General features: G+C 39.1%; 1 protein-coding gene across 17 annotated transcripts in view; it reads left to right on the forward strand.

The window, feature by feature from the left end:
- Window positions 1–27378, forward strand: part of WNK1 (WNK lysine deficient protein kinase 1) — a 136918-nt gene that overhangs the window by 57117 nt on the left and 52423 nt on the right. For all 17 annotated transcript variants that reach the window (XM_036457110.2, XM_036457112.2, XM_036457113.2 and 14 more), the window contains exons 3-5: window positions 4287–4507; window positions 5622–5779; window positions 27205–27293. In XM_036457110.2, coding sequence (XP_036313003.1) covers window positions 4287–4507; window positions 5622–5779; window positions 27205–27293 — 468 coding nt within the window. The remainder of the gene's footprint in view (window positions 1–4286; window positions 4508–5621; window positions 5780–27204; window positions 27294–27378) is intronic.

Genomic DNA, 27378 nt, shown 5'->3' on the forward strand with positions numbered 1-27378 from the left:
ACCATTCACACCTGCTGACAGTATCGAGTGAGCAGGACCAGATTGGGGCAACTGTAGTGGGGCAAGTGGCAGCTCTGGCACTGGCTGCTGGTATGAGAGGTGGCTGCTGGCCCCGATCACTCCTCAGGAGCAGAGGGAGGTGGAGGTGCCAAGTGATTAGGGCCAATGCTGGGTGCCGGTGCAAGTGCCGAGTGGTACTATGGCACGGAAGCAAAGAATTTTTAGTAACCACCAGAGGCTCGCCCCAATGACAGGGACCGGCGCCTCGTCTTGGTCTGGTATCCCAGCTTACCTGCTCCACCAGCCTGCTGTGGCCAATACCTGCCATGTTTCACATGTGCCCCTGGTGGTCAGCAAACATCATAATGACTGGTTATTTGCTTGTTCTGCTGTTTGGGGTTTTATATACACTAGAGGCCCGATGCATAAAGATTCATGCAAGAATGGGCCTTCCTTCCCCTGGCTGCCTGCACCGCCTTTGCTCTGGCTGGAGCATCCTTGCCACTCCTGCCTGGAGCTGCCTTTCTGCCTTCCCACACTGCCCAGAGGCCCGGAGCGGTTAGGGTGGTGTGGAATGCCTGCATCGTCGCCATGGTGATGATGCAAGTGTCCCACCTCGCCCCTGGCAACTTGGCGCCTGCGTATGCAAATTAACTCACCGGCCTTGTTGGGTTAATTTGCATATCCACTCCTGATTGGCTGGTGAGCGTGAGGAAGGTATGGTCAATTAGCATGTTACTCTTTTATTAGGTAGATGATTGATTTCAGAGAAGAACATTAGAGAGAGAGATAGAAACATCAGTGATGAGAGAGGATCATTGATCTGCTGCCTCCTGTACACTCCCTAATCTCCAGATTGAGCCCACAACTGGGGCATGTGCCCTGAATTGGAATTGAACCATAGCTTCCTGGTTCATAAGTAAACTCATAGATAGACTCTCAGCCACTGAGCCACAGTGGACAGCCTTTTAATGTAGTCTTCATTTCAGTTATTATAGTCTTCATTTCTGACTTTTTTTTTTTTTAATGTTTTCTATGTCTATTTTTGTGTTTCCTGTTGTTTTTTCGTGTGTGTGTGTTCAGAGAGAATGAGAGAAAGAGAAAGAGATAGAAACATCAATGATGAGAGAGAATCATTGATTGGCTGCCTGGGGATTGAGCCCACAACCCAGGCATGTGCCTTGACTAGGAATCGAACTGTGATCCTCTGGTTCATAGGTCAATGCTCAACCATTGAGCCAGGCCATCTGGCCCCCACCCCCCCACCCCCTTTTTTTATTGAAATCATTGAGCAGTCTTATAGGCAGTAGTTTGAACTCTGCATCTGGTAGATTGCTTGTCTCTACTTTGTTCTGTTCTTTTATTTAGGAAATGTATCTTTGTCTCATTTTGGCTGCCTTCCTGTATTTTTTTCTACATATTAGATATAACTGCCACAGTGTGGCCTTATGTAGTATGTATCTGTGATATCCAGTTGCACAATCTCCCTATTATCTGAGCCTGGTGCTCTAGATGTATCCCTTTGTGTAAGTTATGTGTGTCTTCCTGTTGTAGTTGAGACTTGATTGCTGGTGATATTTCAGTGAAAGGGATTGACCCTCAGGCTGATTGGTTGTGAGGATTGGCCATGACTACCAGAGAGAGGTTGTTGTGGGGGGTTGACCCTTTGGAGCAGGGTTTGCTTTTGCTTTAACTAGGCTCTGGTAGCTGCTGATTCTGCCTTTGGAGTATCGTTTGTGGAGGTGATTGGCTGGTGGTGTCTGAAGCTGGCTACTCGGTTTCTTTGTTCTGGGGCCTCTTAGGACATGTAGGCCAAGGCTAGCTGCAGCCTATACCCTGCGTGGGCCCACCTGATCCAGTAGAAGCTACAAAATGATCTGCAGATGGTTGCTACTTTTTCTGGGTTTGGAGGTGCTTAGGAGATGCTAAGCTGTAAATTGAGGCTTGTTGCCACTAGTTTCTGAGTTGGGGCTGCCTAATAAGAAGTTTGGTGCACACAGGGGCCAGATGCTGCTTATTTGGGGTTTTGAACTTCTGAGATTTTTTATCCACAGCATGAGCTCTTGGTATAGAAAAGCCACTAGAAGTGACTTGGGCTGTGCCTACAAGTTGGGTGGGGTAGGTCCTTTGGGAATGGGGATGGGAGAACAATTTTAGCCAGGTTAATGGAGACTGAGATATGATTCTTATCTGTGCATGCAAGGGAAGGGCTCAGCAAAGGAACAGTGGCTTCTCCCAGCACTTCTGTCTGGGAGGAAGCTGCCCCTACAGCCCTCATCATGAAGCTGGTCAATTTAGTTCCTCTCCTTTGTCTCTGGCATCTTTCACGCTGCTGTCCCATTACTGCAGGTTAGAGTGAGTGAGTCTGTGAGCAGGTTCTTGAAGAGGAACTGAGACTCCAGCAGCTCTCCATCTCACTCAGCCACAATCCCTGTGGATCTTTGCTCAAATATAGTTTCATTTATCCCTGATACTTATTCTTTATGCTAATTTTCATATGCTACATTTACATATTCTTTAGACCCTATATACAATGTTATGAATTTTCCTTTAGTTATATGTATTTTGAAAATACATATAGTGAGTAGGTAGCATCAGCAGAAATCTATTCTATTCTTTTAGCACAAACTGGTCTGCTCAGAATCCTCCCCACATGTACATATTTCAGAGGTTTCCACAGAGTGAATATGCAGAATATAAGGCTCTCCTTCCATACTTCCTTCCTGGGATTTCTCCTCTTTACTCTTTTAGATTTCTACTGTCCAATAGAACTTTTTGTGGTGGTGAAAATGTTTCACAATGGTAGCCACTTGTTACATGAAGCTGTTGAGGACTTGAAGTGTGGGTGGTGCACCTGAAAATGGGATTTTTAATTTTAATTAGTCTCCATTTAAACATGAATACTCACATATGTCAAGTGATACTGTATTGGATATACTATTATTGCAAAAAGTTCTATTGGACAGCACTGTTCTAGATACTGTGGTTATCTTGAACTCTGTCCTTATTTTTCTGAGCTAATAAGACAATAGATTTTTATCTAGATTTGAACTGACCTGCATAGTCAGAATAAAGCCTTCCCTCAGTTTAAAAAGTATAGAAAGTAGGAAGCTCAAAGCAGTACTTTCTGTTTTCCCTCATGTGAACTCCCTTCCAATTCATGCCAGATTATTTTTTTAAAGATTTTTAAAATTGATTTTTAGAAAGAGAGGAAGGGACAGGGACAGAGTGAGAGGGAGGAAAAGAGGGAGGGAGGGAAACAGAGAGAGACATCGATGTAAGAGCAGAACATCAATTGGCTACCTCCTACACGTTGCACGTCCCCTACTAGGGATCGGGCCTGCAACATGGGCATGTACCCTGACTAGGAGTGGTTAGAGGCGGTCAGTCAGGCAGGCAAGTGAGTGGTTAGGAGCCAGTGGTCCCGGATTGCAAGAGGGATGTCTGACTGCTGTCGGACATCCCCTGAGGGGTTCCAGACTGGAGAAGGTGCAGGCCTGCCTGATTGCCCCTAACCGCTCTGCCTGCCGACCTGATCACCCCCAACTGTTCCCTCTCCCCCACTGGCCTGATTGCCCACAACTACTCCCCTAGCCTGATCACCTCCAACTGCCCATCCCTACCAGCCTGATTGCTCCTAACCGCCTCTGCCTTAGCCTCACCACCATGGTTTTGTCTGGAAGGACGTCCAGAGGTCTCCTGGAAGGTCTCTCAGTCTAATTAGCATATTTCCCTTTTATTATAGTATAGATATGCATCCAATAAGAATTGCTTCACCATTTACCAGAAGTTGAACTCCACCTCTTTTAAATCATTTTAGTAGTGATTTAATTTTAAGGTATTAATTTTTGTGTGTTTTGTTATAAGACTATTTACCAACCACTTATTATCCATGCCCTTTAACCTTCCTAAAAGTATTATGTACTTTTTAAAAAAATATATTTTATTGATATTTTACAGAGAGAAAGGGAGAGAGATAGCTAGAAACATCGATGAGAGAGAAACATCGACCAGCTGCCTCTTGCACACCCCCTTCCGGGGATGTGCCCGCAACCAAGGTACATGCCCTTGACCGGAATCGAACCTGGGACCTTTCAGTCCGCAGACCAACGCTCTACCATTGAGCCAAACCGGTTTCGGCGTGTATTATGTACCTTTAAGGTTACTGAATCTTAATATTCTAAATTTGATATTCCTATCTCAGATATGCTAGAATTTAATGGAATTCTTCAAAGCAGTAAACTCATATCATTGATAACCTGTTTGGTATACCTTGCCTTTTCTAGATACCTAAAAAGGTTTAAGGTGATGAAGATCAAAGTCCTACGAAGCTGGTGCCGGCAGATCCTTAAAGGACTTCAGTTTCTTCATACTCGAACTCCACCTATTATTCACCGAGATCTTAAGTGTGACAACATCTTTATCACTGGCCCTACGGGCTCCGTCAAGATTGGAGACTTAGGTCTGGCAACCCTGAAGCGGGCTTCTTTTGCCAAGAGTGTGATAGGTATGTTTCAAGTATAACTGGCTTTCTGACATACCTTTTAATTAGAAGCCTGACCCTGTCAGAGCTTTTTATTATGTAACTAAACCTTCAAAAATTCATAACATGAATTTAGGAAGTGATCAGTTCTACTTAATGAGATGTGTAGCTCTCTATATTTAAGCTTCTAGAATCATCTTCTATCAATGTTTTTATAAATTATAAACAAGTAAGGTGAACTCTTTTAATAAAACTTATGTTAGTTGTCAGTCTTATTGGGTCATTCTGTTGATACATTTAGTATTATGTACTTATTTCCTTAATAGATAATAGTGAGTTATTTCCCATGTGAAGGAACTAATTTATATATATTTTAGTTACTAAAATAATCTTTTGGATTTATATGTATATTGAAAAATATCAGCCTATTAAAAGTTTATTTTAAAGTGTGAAAATATGAGTTCATTCTGAAAGTTTGGTTTTATCAACTTTTTTTCCTTATTCCTACTCTTCACAAGATATGATATATCTAAAACAGGATTTTTCAACTTAAATACTATTGGAATTTTGGGTTAGACAATTCTTTGTTATAAAGATTGTCTTGTACATTGTAAGATTATTTAGCAGCATCCCTGGCCTCTACTCACTAATTGCCAGTAGCACACCCCTTTTTCTCTCCCTGGTTGTTATAACCAAAAATGTCTCTGGAAATCGCTAAATGTTAACCTTACAGCTACCATACAGTAGGGGGCAGACAAGTATTTTGATCTTTCCTAACCCATCATCCTGTCTTTCAAGTAAATGTCATTATGTTTATTCCTTGCTAGTTTTTTACCTTTTCCTTTTATTTGTTTTCAATGTATCAGTTATCTTTTATTTTAAGGCTCAGCAGTAATTAATTTGAAATAGTAAATAAGGACACTTGACCCTGTTCTAGTTTCTTTTATAAAGGCTTTTCAGTGAAAGATCTATTGATATAATGTATTTGTTGAAACAGACTAAGATTTTGTTCCTCTTTCTCCCTTCCTTCCATCTTCCATTTTGTTCTCTTTCTCAGGTCAACTCCTGCTTCTTCCCTGAGTGAGTAACATCTATAGCTCTACTTGCATTGAGTCTGAATCATTCTTTTAATTTAAAGGTACCCCAGAATTCATGGCCCCTGAGATGTATGAAGAGAAATATGATGAATCCGTTGATGTTTATGCCTTTGGGATGTGCATGCTTGAGATGGCCACATCTGAATACCCTTACTCAGAGTGCCAGAATGCTGCGCAGATATACCGTCGTGTGACCAGTGTAAGTCTTCCTCTCACTGACTGATGAACTTAGGTCACATTAAGAAAGAATCCAAGCTGGAAAACATCAAATAATGCAGAAGGGAGCAATAGTGAAGGCATACTGAGATGTTGGAAGAAGAGGGAGTTAAGGTATTTATTGCTCATGATACGGTGAGAGCAAACCTAGAGAAGCACCAGTTTATTCTGGATCCTCCTTGCATTCATTTAAATGTTTATTATGAGATGTAAGTTCTCATTTTCTCCCACTATACAGCTTATTTGAGTTATGCCCTTAAATTAAGCTGGTTTATTCACAGACTTTTTTTCTGAATGGCTTAAAATTGATATACTTAATTTGTTAAATCATTTATTAATACCCACAGTGTTTAAGGTATAAATTTAAACCATATTCTACTTTACACATGGTAATTAATCTCTGCCAAAAGAGGTATTTTCTAGAGTTTCCAATGGAAACGTGTAGCATAGTTGTTAGGTCCATAATATAAAGCACTGAAAGTTTACTATAATGGAAGCTTTCCACAAAAGGCATAACAGGTAACCAAAGTAATTTTATTGACTATTTTTATAACTTTTTATTTTATGAAAAAGTTTAAACATATACAAAAATAGAATACATTGAATTCCCATTTATTCAATGCAACCTGAATATTGGGGCCATTTTTGCTACACTTGCTTCATCTGTTTTTTCTCTATTTCATTATTTCATTTTATCACTGTGTACTTTATTATGTCTCTAAAAATTAAAGATTTTTATATTATATAACCATATCATACCTAAAAAGTATAATAGTAAATTTCTTGATCATTTAATACCCTAACCTATTAAGATATTTCCCCTATTTTTTCAGAGATGTCTGTTTACAGTCAGTGTTCAAAATAGGGTCTATCAAGGTCCACAGAATACATTTTGTTGTCATGTGTCTTTATCTAGAACTATTGCCCTTGCTTTCTTTTTCTGAGTTTTATTGATTTGTTGAAAGAATTAAATGAATTGTTTTGGGAAATGTTTCACATTCTGGATTTGTCTATTTGCTTCCTTATGATGTCATTTAACTTGTTATTCTATCTTCTATATTTCTGTAAACAGAAATTTACCTTTAAGTTGTAGACAGGTGTCAGTGATATAAAAATAATTTGCCTCTTTAACTCATTCATACAAAAGTGTACAGTGTTATTTTCTGGAGGCTAAATAATATATGATATTGTAGTAGATTAAATACAGAAGCAGATATGACAATCCATTGGTCTTTCTTTAAGCCATATTCTCAGTAAATTTTTCTTTTGTAGTGGGGAAAATATTGGATTTTTTATTTTAAAGTTTATATATTATTAACATTTAATTAGGTTTATTATAAGTCTTTTATAATAAATTGTTGGTTTTTGTTGTTAATCCTCACCAGAGGATATTTTTCCATTGATTTTTAGGGAGAGTGGAAGAGAGAGAGAAACACCAATGTGAGAGAAATACATTGATTGGTTGCCTCTTGCACAAGGCTTAGGTTAGGGAGGGGCCTGCAACCAAGGTATGTGCCCTTGACTGGAATTGAACCTGGAACCCTTTGGTCTGCAGGCCAAAGCTCTACCCACTGATCCAAACCGGCTAGGGCTATTATAATTTTTAATGAATTAATATTTTAAAACTTTCCCAGTTTTAATTTATAACACAGTAAATAACAATACTATAATACATAAGCAAAAGTCTTTCTGGTCCTCAATCATTTTTAAAAGTGTATGGAGGACCCCAAGAGAAACAAATTTGAGACCACTAGTTCCAAATGCTTGATTAAATTTAGGTGATTAAATTTAGGTTCATTCTGGCTGGTATGGCTCAGTTGGTTGACTGTCATCCTGTGTATTGCAGAATCTCAGGTTTGATTTCTGGTCAGGGCACATAAAAAAATTAGGTTTAAAAAATTTTGCATGAATAAATATGTGGTTCTGTGTATTTTATATTGCACTAGAGGCCCAGTGCATGGATTCATGTACCAGGGGGAGGGGGAGTCCCTTGGCCTGGCCTGTGTGGATCAGGCAGAGGCTGGCTCTCTGACATCCCTCGAGGGGTCCCGGATTGCAAGGGGGTGCAGGCCAAGCTCAGAGACCCCAGGCCACTAGTATGCATGTAAGATCTTTGGTTAATCTCTTCTCACTCTTCCCCCTCCCCCCTTCCACTGACATTCATCAGTCTGTTCCATGTTTCCATGCCTATGATTTCCACTCCTGTGTTTAGCATCTGCCCCTTGGTGATTAATGCATGACATAGATACCAGTCTGCCTGTATATGACTAGAGGTCTGGTGCACTTCATGCTCAGGGCGGGAGGTCCCTCAGCCCAACCTGCACCCTCTGCAATCTGAGACTCTTCGGGGGATGTCCAACTGCCTCTCACAATTGGGGACTGCTGGCTTCTAACCATTCACCTGCCTGCCTGCCTGATCGCCCCTAACCACTTCTGCCTGCCTGTCTAATTGCCCCTAATTGCTCTCCTACCGGTCTGATTGTTCCTAACCTCCTCTGCCTTGCCCCACACCCAAGACCCAGGATTCCCTCCTCTGACTGCTTGCAGGCACCCAGGATGCGGCTTTCCCTACCTCTGGCTGGCCACAGGCACCCAAGACCCAAGCCGGCTTCTCTTGGGTTGGCTGCCCCAACAGGGGACCAAGGGCCGGCAGCTTTGCCCAGGCCTCAGCCATAGGCGCTGGTGCCTGGGACCATGGGGTGAGCTGCTTGTTCATCTCCTGGGCTGTAGCCGCAGGCAGTGGCACCCAGGAACCTGGAGCAGGCAACTTGTCCCTCTCCCAGGCTGCAGCTCATTTGTGTCTGGCTGGTCCCCAGTCCTCTTTCCCCAGTGTTGAGTGTCTGAGCCATTATGGTGTGAGGGTATAACAACCATTTGCATATTAGCTCTTTATTATATACAAGGATTAAGAAGCACATAGTATCTAGTTAACTCATTTTTAGTGATGCATTTTCATTGAACTTTTATGTATTAGAAGATGTGATTATAAGTTGTTTATTTAGATTTTGATAGCTGATTTGAATGGTGATTTAGTATACTTCTAAAAAACTTAATGGCATAGTGGTTGAGCATTCACCTATGAATCAGGAGATCAGTTTTATTTCTGATCAGGGTATATGCCCAGGTTGTGGGGTTGATTCCCAGTGGTGGGGGTGGGCAGGAGGTGGTCAATTGATGATTCTCTCTCATTATTGATGTTTCTATCTCTCCCTATCCCTTGCTCTTTGAAATTAATAAAAATACATTTTTTTTAAAAAACTTAAGAAATATTTTTATTAGGGAAACCAAATTAGTTTCATGTCTTCACAAATAAAGTTTTTGGACATATTGTTGATTACTTCATTAATTATAATTGCTGTGAATATTCCTTTTTTTTTTTAGTTTGTAAGTGATTCTATTATGTGATAGGTATGTGACTACTTTGGACAGTTAGTTGATTTTATTCAGCATGAATGGTAAGAACCATTAGGGTCTTTATATCCAATAAAAATAACAGATATTGTTTGTATTGAAAAGAGCATTACTCTCAAGTTATCCTCAGCTTTGTAACTTTTGTGGTATTTTATCAATTACTAGAGGCCTGGTGCACAAAATTTTGCACTTGACAGGAAGGGGTCCTTCAGCCTGGCCTGTGCCCTCTTGTAGTGTGGAAGCCCTGTGGGGATGTCCGATTGGCGGCTTAGTGGGCCTAAGTTGTTAGTCGGACATCCTTAGCCATTGCCACAGAGGCGGGAGAGGCTCCCACCACTGCCGTTGTGCTCACCAGCTGTGAGCCCGGCTTCTGGCTGAGCAGGGATCACACTGACCACCAGGGGGCAGCTCCTGTGTTGAATGTCTGCTCCCTGGTGGTCAGCTTGCATAGTGACCAGTCATTGTACCATTTGGTCATTTGCATATTAGCTTTTTATTATGTAGGATATGCTGTAGATGAGGACCCCTAGAACCATAAGAAATCCAAAAAAATTACTTAAGTCATTCTTGAAATGCCCTCCCCGCCCCGTGGTGCATGTGCTGCACCTTGGGAACCATTGAGTTTGACACTCTTCCTCTCTGAGCTTAATTTCTGAATATATACACATATACCTTGGGAATTATAACCTCTTCTCTGCCTACCTCACTGGGTTGTCATGAGGAGGTTCTGAGTTAATAAACCTAGAAATGTTTCATCAAGTAAATGATGTCTACATGGAAAGGGATTGTTGTTTTTAAGCCCACATGCACCCTCTCAAGTAGCAAGTGCTGATTAGGGGAGGAAGGCTTGATTGTTTCCTGGGACTGTAGCTATGGAAGCTTTGCAGAGGGTTCTGCAAGCCTCAGAGGGGCAGGCTCTGGCCAGCAGCCCAGTAGTGGTGGTCATCCCTGGAGGCACTGGCGGGGGACGGGCACTAGGGGTGCGGTGAGGCTGAAGGGGGAGTAACTGTCAAACCTCCCCACTTGCGCCATTCTTTAAATTGTACGTGGCTGTTTCGCAGTTGTACTTGTTCAGGGCGGGGCTCCAATTTCCTGGAGTGGGGTGGGGGCTGGGCCAGTGTGGGGGCAGCATGGAGCCAGGTGGGCTAGGAGGGCAGGTTTAGTTGTGCCCCAGCGAGGTTCAGCATGCTTCTTCTGTGGAAAGGGTGCTGCTGCTGTGGCAGGGGAGGGTCTGACCCTGGGGGGTGGCACTCAGGCCTGCCTCCACCCGGGTCTGGAGTTGTAGGGAGGAGAGGTGTGCCTGGCCCCAGCAGACCCTGGGTGCCTCAGGGGTGCTGATGGATGGTAACCAGTGTGTATTGTTTTGGGCACTCCTGGCGGGGGGTGTTGGGGGTAGAGATCAGGAATCAGAGGTGTGGGCTGTAGCTACCCCCTAGGCTGGATCTTCTTCCCATCTGGTCAGCCTTCCCGTCCCTTCGGGGGTGCAGAGGCCGGGATAGGGTGCCCATGCAGGGGGAACAGAAGAGTTCCCCGTGGTCACTTCCTCTTCCTTCCTTTGTAGTCCTGGCTCCTGTCAGGCAATCACCTCCAATCCCCGGAACTTGACTCTGACAACCCACCCCCTGCTTTGCGCACAGCTTGTCTGTCAATATGCAAATTGGTTGTTACTGTGACACCATTAGGACCAATTAGCATATTACCTCTTTATATATATAGGTTGGTACTATCTCCACGTCTCTCTCCTGAGTCCTTACTGTTATATTTGTCAGCCTCTTTTCAACACACATTCTCCATCCCACCCCAGTTTCTGATTCATGGTAGTGCTCTCTAAAGCATTTATCTTCACCTCAGGCAGGAGAAATGTGCTTTCTTTAGGCCTCAGATAATTGCAATAAGTATCTTAATCATTATTATATAGTTTTTCCCTTAAAAAGCTAATCTGCTTTTCCACTTAGAGTTTTAGGTCTATATTCCAAGTTCAGGTCTTTTATTATTATCTTTTCTCCCCTCAATGCATAAAATAATTTCCATTTTTCCTTTGTTTCTTTGGAGATAGGGTGGCTTATTTACTGGATGATTTCCCCCTTTATTTTATTTAGAATTCTTGAAACCTCAAGAAGTACATATGACTCCTTGTTTTTTTTACTTTCTACTTCCAGTTTATCAGATTCTTTTTTTTTTTTTAAATATATTTTATTGATTTTGTACAGAGAGGAAGGGAGAGAGATAGAGAGTTAGAAACATCGATGAGAGAGAGTCATCGATCAGCTGCCTCTTGCACACCCCCTACTGGGGATATGCCCGCAACCAAGGTACATGCCCTTGACCGGAATCGAACCCGGGACCCTTCAGTCCCCAAGCCGACGCTCTATCCATTAAGCCAAACCGGTCCCGGCAGTTTATCAGATTCTTGCTTCAGAATCACTCTTAGATGCAAGCTTTTATTCTCATTGTCAAAACTCTGATTTTACATCTTATGTCACACCTTAACATTATCTTCCAGAAGTAGTTTATATTATAAATTAATTTTTTGCTTATCAGAGCATGTACAAATTTTTAACGTTTTCTTTTGCTATTTCTTATCTTCTTCTACAATAGATACTTTTTTAGTTAAAATAGTCCTGTTATAATATTATCTTAAACATATGCCACATCATTTCCTTTATTTCTATCCATTTGTACATGCTATTTACCTTCTCTCAATGATGAGAGAGAATCATTGATCAGCTGTCACCTGCATATCCCACACTGGGGATCGAACCATGACCTCCTGGTTCATAAGTTGACACTTAACTACTGAGCCACGCTGGCTGGGCAGTTTTTACATTTTTTAAATTGTGAAAATCAAAAGAATATGTTATAATATGTGAATATTATACCAAATTCATATTTCAGCATCATAAATAAATTAACAAAACTCAGCCATACTCGTTTATTTCTGTATTATCTATGTCTGTTTTTACGTATTGTAGTGACACTGGTGGCCCAGAGCACAGATTTGTGCACATTGAAAGGAAATTAGAAGAAATATTTTAATATTGCTATTCACCCTTTCTCTATAACAGAAGTGTCAGAGATGAAAGAAAATTAGTAAAATGTATATGAAAATAATATATAAATTAATAACAAAAACATATTAAAACAACATTGATACAAACAATGACTGATAAATTGATTAAACTTATTCTAATATCTCCCTATATACCATATTAAGAGCAAAAACACTTTCAGAGTGCTTAACTAATTTTCCTTGTGATGAAGTATTTACAACTTTAACGTCACTGCTCTTTGAACTCAAGAGAAAGCAACATATAATTGACCATGTCCGAAAATGGTTCAGGTAGGAATATTCCTATTCTGCCTAGAATTTGTTCTTGTGATTTATTTTTTATTTTATTTTATTTTTTAAAATATATTTTATTGATTTTTTTTTGTAGAGAGGAAGAGAGAGGGATAGAGAGTTAGAAACACTGATGATAGAGAATCATCGATCAGCTGCCTCTTGCACACCCCCTACTGGGGATATGTGTTGTGGGGTCGAACCTTGGGTTCAAAATAAGACCACCGGAGGCTGATAATTTATTTTAAAATAGCAGGCAAAGAATTTATTGAACTGGCCAGGGCAGCCGCAAGAGCACCGCATGCCGGCTGACTCCAAACGACTGCGAGGCTTTAGGGGCAGGTAGTTATTTTTAAAGGTTCTGAGAAAGAAAACCCCCATTTTACAACAAACTGTTCTTTGGAATTTTCTGCTGTTCTTCCTGGATAAAATGTTGCTTTCTAGTTTGTGTTAGCTCGTTTGAAGAATGATAAACTTAGCTGTCTGACCTTGCAGGCCAGAGACCAGATATACCCACAGTCTCAATACCATGCCAGGTGCATTTTTTTTTTAATTGGATAGAGTAGCATTGTTTTCGAGGCCAGCATCAAGATAACCACTAAGTGTACATAGGGCTGGCTCTTTAATGAAAAAGAAAGTTCTGCCTGTAACCTTGCCCAGAATTTGAACTCATCCTCCCTAAGCCCATTGCGCGATGAACAAAGCAAGTAAGTGAAGGTCAAAGTCAGAATAGTAGGGTTAAAATTCAAACAGTAGTTTTTACCCAAGTATGATTGCTACCATATTTCAATATGCCCGCAACCAAGGTACATGCCCTTGACCAGAATCAAACCTGGGACCTTTCAGTCCACAGGCTGACACTCTATCCACTGAGCCAAACCGGTTTTGGCTGTTCTTGTGATTTAATAGTTATTGCAAATGCTGGCATCAAGGAAAACTGTCTTCAAATTAATTAAAATGGGAGGCCAGTGTCAGACAGGGACAAATCAGTTCTTAGAATCAGAATAACCTCTCCTTCCGCAGATCCTATTAATACTTTATTTATTTATTTATTTATTTATTTATTTATTTATTTATTTTAAATATATTTTATTGATCTTTGTACAGAGTGGAAGGGAGAGAGATAGAGAGTTCGAAACATCAATGAGAGAGAGTCATCCATCAGCTGCCTCTTGCACACCCCCTACTGGGGACATGCCCGCAACCAAGGACATGCCCTTGACCGGAATCGAACCCGGGGCCCCTCAGTCCCCAAGCCAACGCTCTATCCATTGAGCCAAACCTGTCCCGGCGAAGATCCTGTTAATACTTTAGCTTTGAGAAACACACATGTGTGATTGGCACCAGTGAATGCTTTAATGTATCATGCATGTGTGATTCAACATTTATTTTTTTAATATGTTTTATTGATTTTTTTTTTACAGAGAAGAAGGGAGAGGGAGAGTTAGAAACATCAATGAGTGAGAAACATCAATCAGCTGCCTCCTGCACACCCCTTACTGAGGATATGCCCGCAACCAAGTACATGCCCTTGACTGGAATTGAACTTTGGACCTTCGAGTCTGCAGGCTGACACTCTATCCCACACATGTCAAACACAAGGCCCGCGGGCCAAATCCGGCCCGCCAGGCCTTGCAATGTGGCCCGCACCGCGCTGTCATCAACGCACTCCACTGCGTTCCATCACAATGACGCTCGGTGACATAGGAGGCTTGTGATCTCGCCGCCCACCGTACTTGCTATCTATTACACATGCGCATAGATAACAAGTCAAGTCAGGCGAGATTCAGGAGGCGTGACCTATAGTCCGGCATCCGATGTGGTTGTGCGGGTGGCAGAGCAGAGGAGAGAGTGAGTGTGCGGGCATAAAAAATACACAGCAGAAGCTGCCAGTTTCTGGCATAAAGTGCAGGCATAAAAATCGCAACAGAATCTGCTATCTGTACCCAGCCAGGCATTTATTGACTGACTTTTTTTTTCTCCACTCCATCTGCCAAATCAAGCTATCCCTGTGCAGTTTTCAACTTTTTCCTTCTAACGCAGATTTCCAATAAACTACATCTTTTACTGCCAATATTGATCCCAAAATGTCCAGGAAAAGAAAAGTTGATGGTGAAGGCAGACAATTTAATGACAAATGGGAAAATGAATACATGTTTGTGCTTAGAGAGGGCAAACCAGTGTGTATATTGTGTTATGAGACAGTGTCGGTGATGAAAGAGTACAATATACGTCGTCATTTTGACACCAAACATAATGTTAAGTATGGCAAATATACTTTGGAAGAAAAGCATAAAATTGTTAAAGAACTAGAAGGCAAACTACAATCACAGCAGCAAATGTTTACAAAGGCTACAGCGAAAAATGATGCTGCAGTGAAAGCAAGCTTTATAGTGGCTGAAGAAATTGCCCGTACTTCAAGGTGTTTTTCAGAGGGTGCCTTTTTGAAGCAATGCATGCTAAAAGTGTGTGAGCAAGTATGCCCAGACCAGATACAGAGTTTTCAAAATGTCAGTTTGTCAAGAAACACCATTGCAGATAGAGTTCAAGAACTCTCAGGAAATCTATCATCACAGCTGGCCGAACAGGCATGCAGTTATCTCGCTTTTTCACTTGCTATCGATGAAAGCACAGACAACACTGATACAGCGCAGCTGTCCATCTTTATACGTGCTACGAAGACCGACCTCTCTGTCACTGAGGAACTTTTGGATGTAGCTGCCATGCATGGGACGACGACTGGTAGAGATATATTTGAGGCTGTGGAGAAATCTATAAATAACTTTAAATTACCCTGGGAAAAGTTGGTGGGGCTAACTACCGATGGCGCACCTTCAGTGTGCGGAGAAAAGAAAGGCTTGGTTGGACTAATGAAGGAAAGAATGCAAAAAAGTCACTGCCACACACCCTTGATTACTTATCATTGCATTATCCACCAAGAGGCTATGTGTGGAAAAGTTCTGGACATGAATGACATAATGACCACAGTCATTAAAACTATTAACTTTATACGGGCACGTGGCCTGAATCATCGCCAGTTCCAGCAGTTTTTACAGGAGGTGGGTGCAGAGCATGGAGACGTGCCATACCACACAGAAGTAAGATGGCTGAGCAAGAGCGCAGTCCTCAAAAGATTTTTTGAGCTCAGAGAACAAATTGCTCTTTTCATGGAAAGTAAAGGAAAGCCCTTGCCTGAACTGTCGGATCCCGCCTGGCTATGTGATTTTGCTATGATGTGTGACATATGCGAGCATCTCGCCCAACTGAATCTGAAGCTGCAGGGACGCAAACAAGTCATCACGAAGATGTCTGACATGATCACAGCATTCCAGCGTAAACTTCAACTATGGAAGTCCCAACTGGAACAGGACAATCTTGCCCACTTTCCCGTTTGTTTGAGTATCTCAACCACTATTTCTGATACTTTTCCTTGCAGTCAGCTGGCTACCAAAGTTAGCCGTTTACTAAGTGAATTTGAGCGGTGCTTCTCTGACTTTAGAACACAGCACTCAGGCTTTGACATCTTTGCCAATCCTTTTACAGTTGATGTCAACAATGTGCCCCATCACCTTCAGATGGAGATAATCGAGCTTCAGTCTGACAGTGGCCTGAAATCAAGGTTTCAGGATGTTGAAATTGAGGACTTCTACCCTCTACTGCCCCCTGACTCAATGCCAGAGCTCCGACTTCATGCTGCCCGTATTCTATGCATGTTCGGGAGCACCTATCTTTGTGAACAGATGTTTTCAATAATGAATCTGAACAAAAACAAGCACAGATCACGCATTACCGATGACAACCTCCATGCTTTTTGCGGGTTGCTACAGCCCAAGAAATAAAACCGAACATTGACTCATTGATCCGGGGAAAACGGTGTCAGACATCTAGCCAGAAAACAAAACAATGAGTATTTTAGGTACATTCCAATATTACTGTTTTGCTTGATACCAATATTACTGTTTTGCTTGATAGCATGTGAGTTAGTTAACAGCACTGTTAAGGAAAAGATTGTTCCACTCATTTTAAATTCACATTTCTGGTTAACATTGTCAGTTTATGACTGTTCAGTAAACCATTCAGCCTGCGATTTAGGCTGGATTTTAGATTTTGGCCCCTTCTCTGATTGAGTTCGACACCCCTGCTCTATCCACTGAGTCAAACCAGCTAGGGCAATGCTTATTTTTAAATTGCCAGAGTGCATCACATGTACTGGCCTGTGCCTCGAGCCTTCCCTAGTCAGCTAATATCTGAGGCTTGCCTGTATCTTGGGCCTCGGCTGGGCAGCCAACATCTGAAGCTTGCCTGTGCCTCAGGCCAGCCCTGGGGGCCTGAGGGGACTGGGGGACTCCGAGGTAGGCATGTGGAGCAGCCAGACCCTCTTGGGGGCAAGCCTAGCCATGCCGCGCGCCTGCCTCCCCAGCAGGGCTGAGGGGACTGGACACCACCATTCTGTGGCTGTGGCAATGCCATCTTTCAGGGTGTGACAGTCAGTTAGCATATTCCCTCCTTATTGGCTGTGGGCACCACCATCTTTGTGAGGTTGTGATGGTCAATTAGCATATTCCCTCTTTATTAGCTAGGATAGCTAATATGCTAATTTGACCAAATAGAATAACCATCCAGACAACCTTCTGGATGACCTCTGCAGCTCCAGGGGCTATAAGCGGAGGCTGTGAGGGCCTGCAAGGGCTGGCCAAGGCTGCAAGGGCCGAGCCCCTTCCAAGAATTTTATACATCGGGCCTCTAGTAATAATAATAATAAATGTCAAAAATCAAGCATCACTAACACGACACAAATACAAACTTTGAAATTATTTCCTTTACCTGTTTCTGGTTTTTAACCTTTTTTCTAGACCTCAAGAGCAAAAACACTTTGGGTTACATGGGTAGCAGGCTTGAGCCCTGTGTAAAGGGCTAATGATCCCTGTTCAGAGAAGTCTTCATTTAACTTAAGAATCTCTGCCATTGGTAACGAAAAGATCCAAATAAGCGTACTAATATACTAGGCACAATTTTTGTCCACTGTTAAAAGAATAGAAACTGCAATAAACAATAGCATTAATGAAGGATATCTGAAGGATAGTGCATTTTAGATTGGAGCAGTATAAAGGCTTTTATGTATCAGAGAGTAATGAACCTTGAGGAATTACAAGGTAAACTAGTTTTCTTTGATAGAACTAGCTGGATTTGGTAGGGAGTTTGAAGAGGCTTGTTTTCCAATGGGATCATAAGGTATGTTCAAATTCCTCTAAACTAATGATTCATACCAGTAAGAATCTAGCTGAATCCAGCCTCATAACAACCAAGTTAGAAATAATGGGGATTTTTAATTACTTTGTTTGTGTAATTTGACTTTGTCACTAATTCTATTAGCCTTTCGATTGCAAGGTTTGAACATTCTGTCTAGGAGGGAACAGAATTAAAGCAGTTAGGACAAAATTCCTTTTAGTTTTTATATAACAGATTGCAATTGATTCTCCCCCCCCCCCGAGAGAATTGAGGCTGATTCCTGATTAGATAGGGTTTGAAAAGTTTAGGGAAACTTTGTTTGTTTGTTTGTTTGTTTTTTATTTAGCAGCTGGGATTTTTTTGTGCTAGCTCAGACCTAAATCCACTGGAATTAGCTGAAATAGTTTTTTGTGTTTTTTTAAAATAAATTTTATCTCTGTTTCCATTCAGTAAATTTGGGTTATACATGTAAAAGAAAATTGTGTATTATGGGCTATGATTTGGGAACATTGTGAATGATTTTCAGAGTCATTCATTTACTCTACTGTGATTTGATTAAGATTAAAACTTCTTAATATTAATCAGACTGTTAATCTTAAACCAGGCAGTTCTGGATATCATTCCCAGTGTTTTAGGTGCTAGAGAACAATTGTGAAATCTTATTTCAGAATTTTCCAGGAAAGTTAGTTTTACTTATTCACACTGAATGTTGATCTATAATTCACAGGTTTATCCTAAAAGTCAGACTATAGAATAAAAATTGGTAGTGTATAAAAAGATGGTTTGTATATTTAAGTACATTATAATAGTAATTAGTTTCCTAGTATTTTGTAGATAACTTATGTGCCAAAAGAGTCGTAATTCAGCCTTTTCATTATATATAATTTGAAGTATACTTTGAAAGAAGTTTAGGACTTAGTTGGCTTAAAAAATGGAGTAGGAAGAGTATTCTTGTTGATGAAAACATGTATTAGTATTCAGTGAACAAGTAACCAACTTGATTGGACTTATCTTGGGTAGATGGGAGTAGAGAAGTAGATAGAAGTTGTATTGTGAGAGCTTTTTCACACCAGATTAAAGACATTAAAAGTACTTTAACGTGGACTAGAAGTAACATTGAACCCCAGGCATTGTGGAATTTGTGTTTGCTTTACCCATCCACTGGAATATAGACTCCTTTCTTTTTTTCTAAATGCTGAAGATAATGCAGTGTATCTAGTGGGTGTCTGATACCTACTAGATTAGACAAGTCTAAACTAGACACTCCATACATGCCAGTTGAATTAAGAAATTAACTCTAACTTTGACATTAGTATTAATTTCTGGCCCACCATTGTCATATTTGAATAGGGTGACAGGGGAGGACTTCCACTGAGATTTTTTTTTTTTTTTTTTTTTAGAGCTGTGATTCTGTGGCCATCTTGTAGATGTGAACTGTTGGCCATTTTTGAGCAGTGTGATGTTAAATGATATCAGATGATTCAGTGAAGCCAGATGGTTGAACTAGCTACAATGAAAAATACAAATTGGAGATAGAGAGAATGGAAACAATGAGGCTTGTCTTAAATTGGTCTAAGTTTAAAGAGGTTATTATAGTTTTAATCATCTGGACTTGGGTGATTACAGCTGTTATACAAAAGAAGCAACAATTTTAAGAGGTAACAGATCAGTAAAAATCGCATTTTGTTTGAGCATCCCTCTTTGACTGTTGGAGGGCATAGTAGGAGTAGGAGTTGCAGAACTGCTTACCAGCAGTTTTAAATATGTATCTTTGTTAAAAAGCTCATAGACAATAATAGTACTCATATTGTAGGAAGAAGCATCCAAGAATGACTAAGTTTTCTGTTTGGAACATAGAAATAATGATGATACCATTGAAGAAATGGGGAAATCCAGAGAAAGGCATGGACTTTCTAAACAAGAAATTAGAATTTAGACATGTAAATTGTTATCTGTATGTGAATGGTATTTTTATTGTACATATTAAACTCTTATTTTGATATGTAGAAAAGGCTGGTTGGTCTTCATAGGTATATGTGACTATATTATAACTTTGCCCTAAAACAGTTACCTCATTTTGGTTTTGTTTGTTGCTCAATAGAGTTTAAAAACTTACCCACATCTTTATATCTGATAAATCAATGAAGCAGGCACCTGTTTTCTAGCTCTTCCATTTTCGTTAGCTAACCATAATCCTGAACAGGCTTACTTACGCACTTAAGTTAGAGATAATGCTATATTTCTGACCAGTACCTGACATCCTATACTACCTACTTGGTACCAATGAACTGTGTTGAGCCAGAGATCAATGATAACTACTTTGAAATAGCTTGTTATGCCCTCGCTGATGTGGTGTGGCTCAGTTGGTTGGAGCATTGTTCCATACACCGAAAGATGAGTTCAATTCCCATCAGGGCACATACCCAGGTTGTGGTTTTGCCTGGTCAGGGTGCATATGGGAGGCAACTGAATGATGTTTCTTTCTCTCCCTACTTCCTCTCTCTGGAATCAATAAAAAAATAAATAAAAAAGGAGTAGCTTGTTGGAATTCGTAGTCATTTCTAGCCTTTAGAGTAAAAAGTATTCCTACCAAATAGCTTCCAAGCCCTTGACTTATGCTATTATTGTTTAGTAATTGAAGTCTTAGTACCCACCGTCTTGATGGGGATTCAAGCTTACCAAATTACAAGCGATAGGATTTGATTCTGTTATATGTTAAAACAGTGCAATGAACAATACTTTTTCTATTATCTTTGTTAATGCCATGAACAAAACCTCTCCTTAATAACTAAATTTGGGCCCCTGAGTTCTTCCTGGCAATGGATAAGCATATTGAGGCTTTAAAAAGAAGAGAATAGAGAAGAATAAATTCTTACTACTTCTGTGTACTAATTCAAAGCTGTTTATTTTTAATGTGCTATGAGGGAGTGATGATGCATTTACCTTAAACATTACCACTTTGTAAATTAGGTAAAGAGAGGAATTATTATCCACACTTTCAAGTGAATTTAGGGAATATAGCTCAGTTCACAGACTTGGTTTTTGAGAGCTTGAACTGAGAAGTATTATGATCTCCTGGTCCAGTGTACTTTTGGCTACATATTCTGAGTTTACAGCTTGATCATTGAACTCAATCCCCATTTTCTTTTAAAAGCTTAGTTTTAACATGATCAGGGGAAAGGGAGTACTTAGATAACTCGTTTTCTAGTGTAGGTTTTGATGTCAAGGAGGCAGAACTTGTGGACATAATGGGTGGAGCTTTGAATAAGTAAAACTCTCGTTTTGTTTGTCCAGGAATCTATTTCTGTTGGAGGAGAAGCAGGAAGAATAGTAACAGAACAGTTTCCCAGCTGTGTAGAATGTAGTTTTGTTTAAAGGGCCAATCTAAGATAACTAGATTGTTGGTTGAGCAGAGCAAACGCATATCTGAGAGTTGGGGAAGCATGGCTAGTGTGAAACAAGAAATTATGCTTCATCCTGACTTCGATGTCTGCCTTGCTTATGCTGTGGGCTAATTTACACTATTAATTACGTTGTCGTTTTCCTCTGTAACAAGTCTATTTTGCTTTTCTGATGGATTTTACAAAGAAAGATTTTTGCTCAGTGTTTGTCATTGTAAATTCTCATTGCTGCTGCTGCCCTCAAAAGGATTGTGTAAATGAGGTGGGTAAGAATTTTAAATATACAGAAGATAATGTGTGTGTGTGTGTGTGTGTGTGTGTGTGTGTGTGTGTGTATGTGTGTATTTGGTGGTATAAGTAGAAAGTTTTCCTTAAAGTGTTGAAATCGTTGATTTCAGAATGCTTTTTAAAATATTTATAAAATTTTATAGTTTAGTGAATTTTACACTATAGTGTATATGAAGAGGGAAGAGGCATTTCTCAATTCTGAATGGTTAGAAGTTTTACTTTTATGTAAAAATAGTTAAATGTTACCTAAACACATTTTAAATGTAAGCTTTTAAGAAGTAAGTGCTGATGATTTTTTAAGAACTAGAAGATTGAGCCAGAAGAATACTATATAATGACTGTTTTCCCATCAGATTAGTTGACAAATTATAAGTATATAAAATTCAAAGAAAAACTCAGTCTATAAAATGCATGTACATATCTTTGGGGTTGTTGATTTTAGTTATAAAAAATAAAATAACATTTTATAATAATCATATATCAACTCATGAAGTTATTTTTGTGTACTCCGTTTAAAATTGCATAAAAGTGGCCTTTGTTTTTTGTTTTAAGAGGATATATAATCTTGTATAACCCCCAAAGTATCTTAAACATTAGATGTTTAAGAAGTAACTTTGTTTAATGCAGAGAAACATAGCTACTGTCCCAGGTCAAAAAACATAATATGGCACTACTGCCTAGAGAGAGATCCTGTGAGTTACAAAAGTAAACAAGAATATTTCTAAAGCCAGTTGGTTGCTGGCTGAGGAAGAATGGACTAGACAGGTGTGTATCTTATGTGTAAAATATTAGCTAAACTTACCTACCTTATTATTCCATTCTGTTTTGTGTTTTTGAACTTCATTCACAACAAGTGAGCAAAATTTTGCTTTTACTGGTCAGAACAGGACTAGAATAGGATTGTGTGTGGCTAAATCAAAAAGTAAAGAAAAGAGGGGGAGAAAGGGAAGAAAGGTGGCAGAATTTTTTTGGCTCTAAATTGACCACCCTATTGAAATATATGAACCAAAAGGAAAAAAAAGATGAAAACTTTTTTCATTAAAACATTTTCTCTTCATTATTTTGTCCTGTCTGGTGCTTAAAGTCATGTTTTAGAATAATCTCAACCAATTTTTTAAAAAATTATTAAATGTATTGAGGTGACACTGGTTAATAAGATAAGACAGGTTTCAAGTGTAGATTTCTGTGATACATGATCTGCATACAACATTTTACGCCCACTACCCAAAGTCACATCATCTTTCATCACCATATTTTTGGCCCCCTTTATTCTTTACTACCCCATAACCAACTTTTTTACATTAAAAATTATTTATTAAAATTTTTGAAAATACATTGACTTTTCTCATCTCCTAAGAACAAGAAACCTGTGAGTATAATGTGTATATGAGTACCAGGTGACTTTTCTTTAGGCCACTTTAAGGATCATGAGATTTCATACCAAGTTTTACATTTTTAGGTCTTTATTTATTTATTTATTTATTTATTTATTTAAAAATATATTTTATTGATTTTATACAGAGAGGAAGGGGGAGAGAGAGAGAGTTAGAAACATCGATTAGAGAGAGTCATCGATCAGCTGCCTCTTGCACACCCCCCACTGGGGATATGCCCGCAACCAAGGTACATGCCCTTGACCGGAATCGAACCCGGGACCTTTCAGTCCCCAAGCCGACGCTCTATCCATTGAGCCAAACCGTCCCGGCTTTAGGTCTTTTTAAATAGAACAACCCCTATAAAGTCTTGCTTCTCAAATGATTCATAATATCTCTGCTAGATATTTTTATAATCCTGACTTCTTGATGGTAGCTGACTGGTGAAATATCTTTATTCTTTTTATTACCTAAGTGAGTAACAGTAAGCAGCTTAATCTTTTAATACCAGTTGCTGGACTGGTAAGGTGTGTCTCCATTTTATTGAGCTACCTTGGCACCTGCAATACATTTTTGAAGGCAGCAGTGACATTTGAATATGTAGTTTTACTGCCAGAAGACCAAACTCATTCCTCTAAATGTATGTTTTATAGCATTGGTATGGAATTTTCCATACCTAAATCTTAGCTAGAAGTTGAAAAAGTAGCATAACCTAGTAGTTCAGGTTATTATACAATGCACAGTTGGTTTTGCTATTGGTGACTTTATATCTCATTTGTTCAACTATTATTTCTATTTGTAAGTAGGATTTGATTTCTTATTTGTGAAGTCATGAGTGTATATATATGGTTGCATGGATAGGATTAACAAAAGGACCAAGGATTGAAAGCAGGTTCACAGTGGATCTTAGTGATTATTATTCAAGAGAATTCTCTGCTTCCTTTTAACTCTAAATTTCATTATCTTTTCGGATTACCTTGAAATCCAAAGTGGCCTTAGATCAGCAAGTAATTCAAAGAGCTTTCAACCTATATATTACATTTGATTCTAGCTCATGCGAATATAGATAAATGAATTGTACAAGTATTCCCATTTGCTTTACAAGGAATCTGAAGCTTAGCTGTTTCTATTTGCCCAGTTCACACTGAATTCAAGTTTTCTATTAAATCCTTTTATTTTTCCACTATGCTTAAGTTAAATTGAAATGTCTTTTGATAGAATCAATGTGTGTGTTTGTGTGTATAATTAATTAATATGTAGAGTTTACTGCCAGAAGTCCAAACTACATTCCCCTAAAATGTGTTATGGGAGAAGGAACATTTTCCTAATCATATTCTATATTCTCTTTTGTTGCTTTTCTGTAGCATTTAGAATATTTTTACATGCAAAGGCCAACTATGTATGTGTCCACTTTTAGCAAAGAATTGTCTTTCAGGTAACTTTCTGCCAATAGTGAATGTTCTAAGAACTCAACATATAGTATTTTAGATTGTTTTTCCATTATATTTATGAATAGCATTTTAAAATTTGCTTTTAGCTCAGCAGGCGTGGTTCAGTGTTGGAGCATGAACCTATGAACCAGGAGGTCACTGGGGCAAGCAGGAGGCAGCTGATCAATGATTTTCTCTCAACATAGATGTTTCTATCTTATCTATTCCTCTCCCTTCCTCTTTGAAATTAATAAAAATATATTTAAATAAGTGAATAAAATTTGCTTTTTTTGTTTGTTACAGTAAACAGTTCTACATGTTTATTGTATAAAATTATAAACAAATATAAAACAAAATCACTAGTGTTTCTTCTACCAGAGAACTTGTAATGTGCATCATCCATTTTTTTCTTAAAGCAGTTCCTATTTTCTTAAACCTTAGTTTGAAATTCCATACCACCTTGCTCAATTAAAGCAGACTTTTACTTCAGCAGCATTATTTTCTTTTTTTTTTAAATGCACCCAGGACTTGTTTTATTTATTTATTTATTTATTTATTTATTTATTTATTTATTTTTAAATATATATTTTATTGATTTTCCACAGAGAGGAAGGGAGAGGGATAGAGAGCTAGAAACATCGATGAGAGGGAAACACATCCCCGCTGGGGATGTGCCTGCAACCAATGTACATGCCCTTGTCCGTAATTGAACCTGGGACCTTTCAGTCCACAGACTGACGCCTATCCACTAAGCTAAACCGGTTTCGGCCAGCAGCATTATTTTCTTATTTTTATTAGAATTAAAAGACCAGTTGGGAAAACTTAATATGTTGGATTTGAAAGTAAGCAAAATACAAACTATCTTTTTAGTCATTACTCAGAAGTGAACCCTTTAAATACATTGATTCAATTTTAGGATCAGCATTACTGATCCTACAGTTCCTTGCTGTGGAAGGTTAGTCATAGTGGCAGAATCCTCCAAATTAGGATTTTCGAATAATGCATTCAGTAAATAATGAGAATTATTTCACTACAACTCTAGTATTTGAAAACTTTTTTGAGCTAATTATTTGATGTAGTGTTGACCCTTGGAATAACACGGATTTAACTATGCAGGTCTGGCCAAAACCAGTTTGGATCAGTGGATAGAGAGCGTCAGCCTGCGGACTGAAAGGTCCCAGGTTCGATTCCGGTCAAGGGCATGTACCTTGGTTGTGGGCACAATCCCCAATGGGTGTGTGTGCAAGAGGCAGCTAATTGATGTTTCTCTCTCATTGATGTTTCTAACTCTCTATCTCTCTCCCTTCCTCTCTGTAAAAAATTAATAAAATATATATATTTTAAAAACAACACCTTAAAAAACAAAACAAAAACTCTGCAGGTCCCTTTATACATTTTTAAAAATTAATACATATAGTACAATAAATTTTGTCTTCCTTATGATTTTCTTAACATTTTTTCTAGCTTACTCAATTGTAATAATACAGTATGTGATATATATGTCATATAAAATGTGTTAATCAACTATGTTATTAATAAGGTCAACAGCAGGTTATTAGTTATTAAGTTTTGGGGGTCAAAAGTTGCAAGTGATTTTCAACTGCCCATAGGGGTCAGTGCCCCAAGGGTCAACTGTATTTCATTTCAATCTATGAGAGATTGCATGTATTTCTGTGATCTATCAAATTATTATTAACTTTGGTTTAATATATCGTATCACTGAGACTATAGATTATTATAATTAATATGTATTCTAACTTTTCTAGTTCCTCTGTCCTAATTCCCAGTTTTTTTGTGTATTTAGATGCCACTTAATGTATTAGTGTGGTTAATCAGATGAGTTGGAATAGTAAGATGGCTTTGTCCACATCACCTCTCAGATAGGGAGTATTTTGTTTATCTTTCAACACATTGCTGAAATTTTTATTTGCAAAGGATTTACACGTCATGAAGATTCTAAAATATCACTGGGATGCTCTTCAGTATTACATGTAATAGTTGCATTGAATGTTCTGAAATTAGACAGTTTCTCTTTCATATGGGTCTAATGTGTCACTTTTCACTTTATGTTTCTTATGTATAAGACAGTTTGCTCTTCAGTTCTCATGCCAAACCAGTCCAAATCCTTAACTCCTTCTATACTTGGTGAGTTTGTTAAAGAGTGCTATAATCATAGAATACCTGCCAAACTGAGCATGTGAATTCATGCCCACACAAGTTCACTATTCAAAACAGCTAATTGCTGTGTTGATTAATGTGTTAGGTAACAAGGTTGAACAAAACACATTCTAACCAATTAGAATATTTGGCCTTCTTTTTAGCCAGTAATTTCTTTTACTTAAAACACAGCAGAAAATGTTGACAACATTCTAAAATTTTCGCTAGCCACAGATACAAGCCATGGAAGTAAGTGCCTCCTACTCTCTGTTTCTTTCTTCTGTCTTGAGGGAGTTAAATTGCCACTACTCAACTCAGCCTGCAGGAACCAGCTCCTTCAGACAAATCGGAGGTGGGGGGAAAAGCCAGGTTTTTAAGAAGTCAATCTAATGCAGCGTTTTTCAACCGCTGTTCCGCGGCACACTAGTGTGCCGCGAGATGTTGCCTGGTGTGCCGTAGGTGCAGACAAGACAAGAATTTTATAATTTTTCACTATTTTGTTTACTTAATATTTCATAATAAAGTAATTATAAAATACTTTCTTTGTGTTTATTTGATTCCTATTCAAGAGAATTACTTTATATATAGTCAATATAGGCACAGAGTTAAATTTTTTAACATTTTCTAACGGTGGTGTGCCTCGTGATTTTTTTCATGAAACAAGTGTGCCTTTGCCCAAAAAAGGTTGAAAAACACTGATCTAATGGAACCTTGAAAGTCGAAGTTCAAAGGCTCTGCTTTCATTAATGTTTCCTTGTCACTGTTTTTGTGCGTTTCAGGGGGTGAAGCCAGCCAGTTTTGACAAAGTAGCAATTCCTGAAGTGAAGGAAATTATTGAAGGATGCATTCGGCAAAACAAAGATGAAAGGTAAGTTGCCTTTTGACCTGCTGCTTAAACAAAAACCTAAAATGTTAAATTCACATGCTGTGAATATAACACTCAATATAAGGTG

The sequence above is a fragment of the Pipistrellus kuhlii genome, unplaced genomic scaffold, assembly GCF_014108245.1.
Source record: "Pipistrellus kuhlii isolate mPipKuh1 unplaced genomic scaffold, mPipKuh1.p scaffold_m20_p_3, whole genome shotgun sequence".
Classification (NCBI taxonomy): domain Eukaryota; kingdom Metazoa; phylum Chordata; class Mammalia; order Chiroptera; family Vespertilionidae; genus Pipistrellus; species Pipistrellus kuhlii.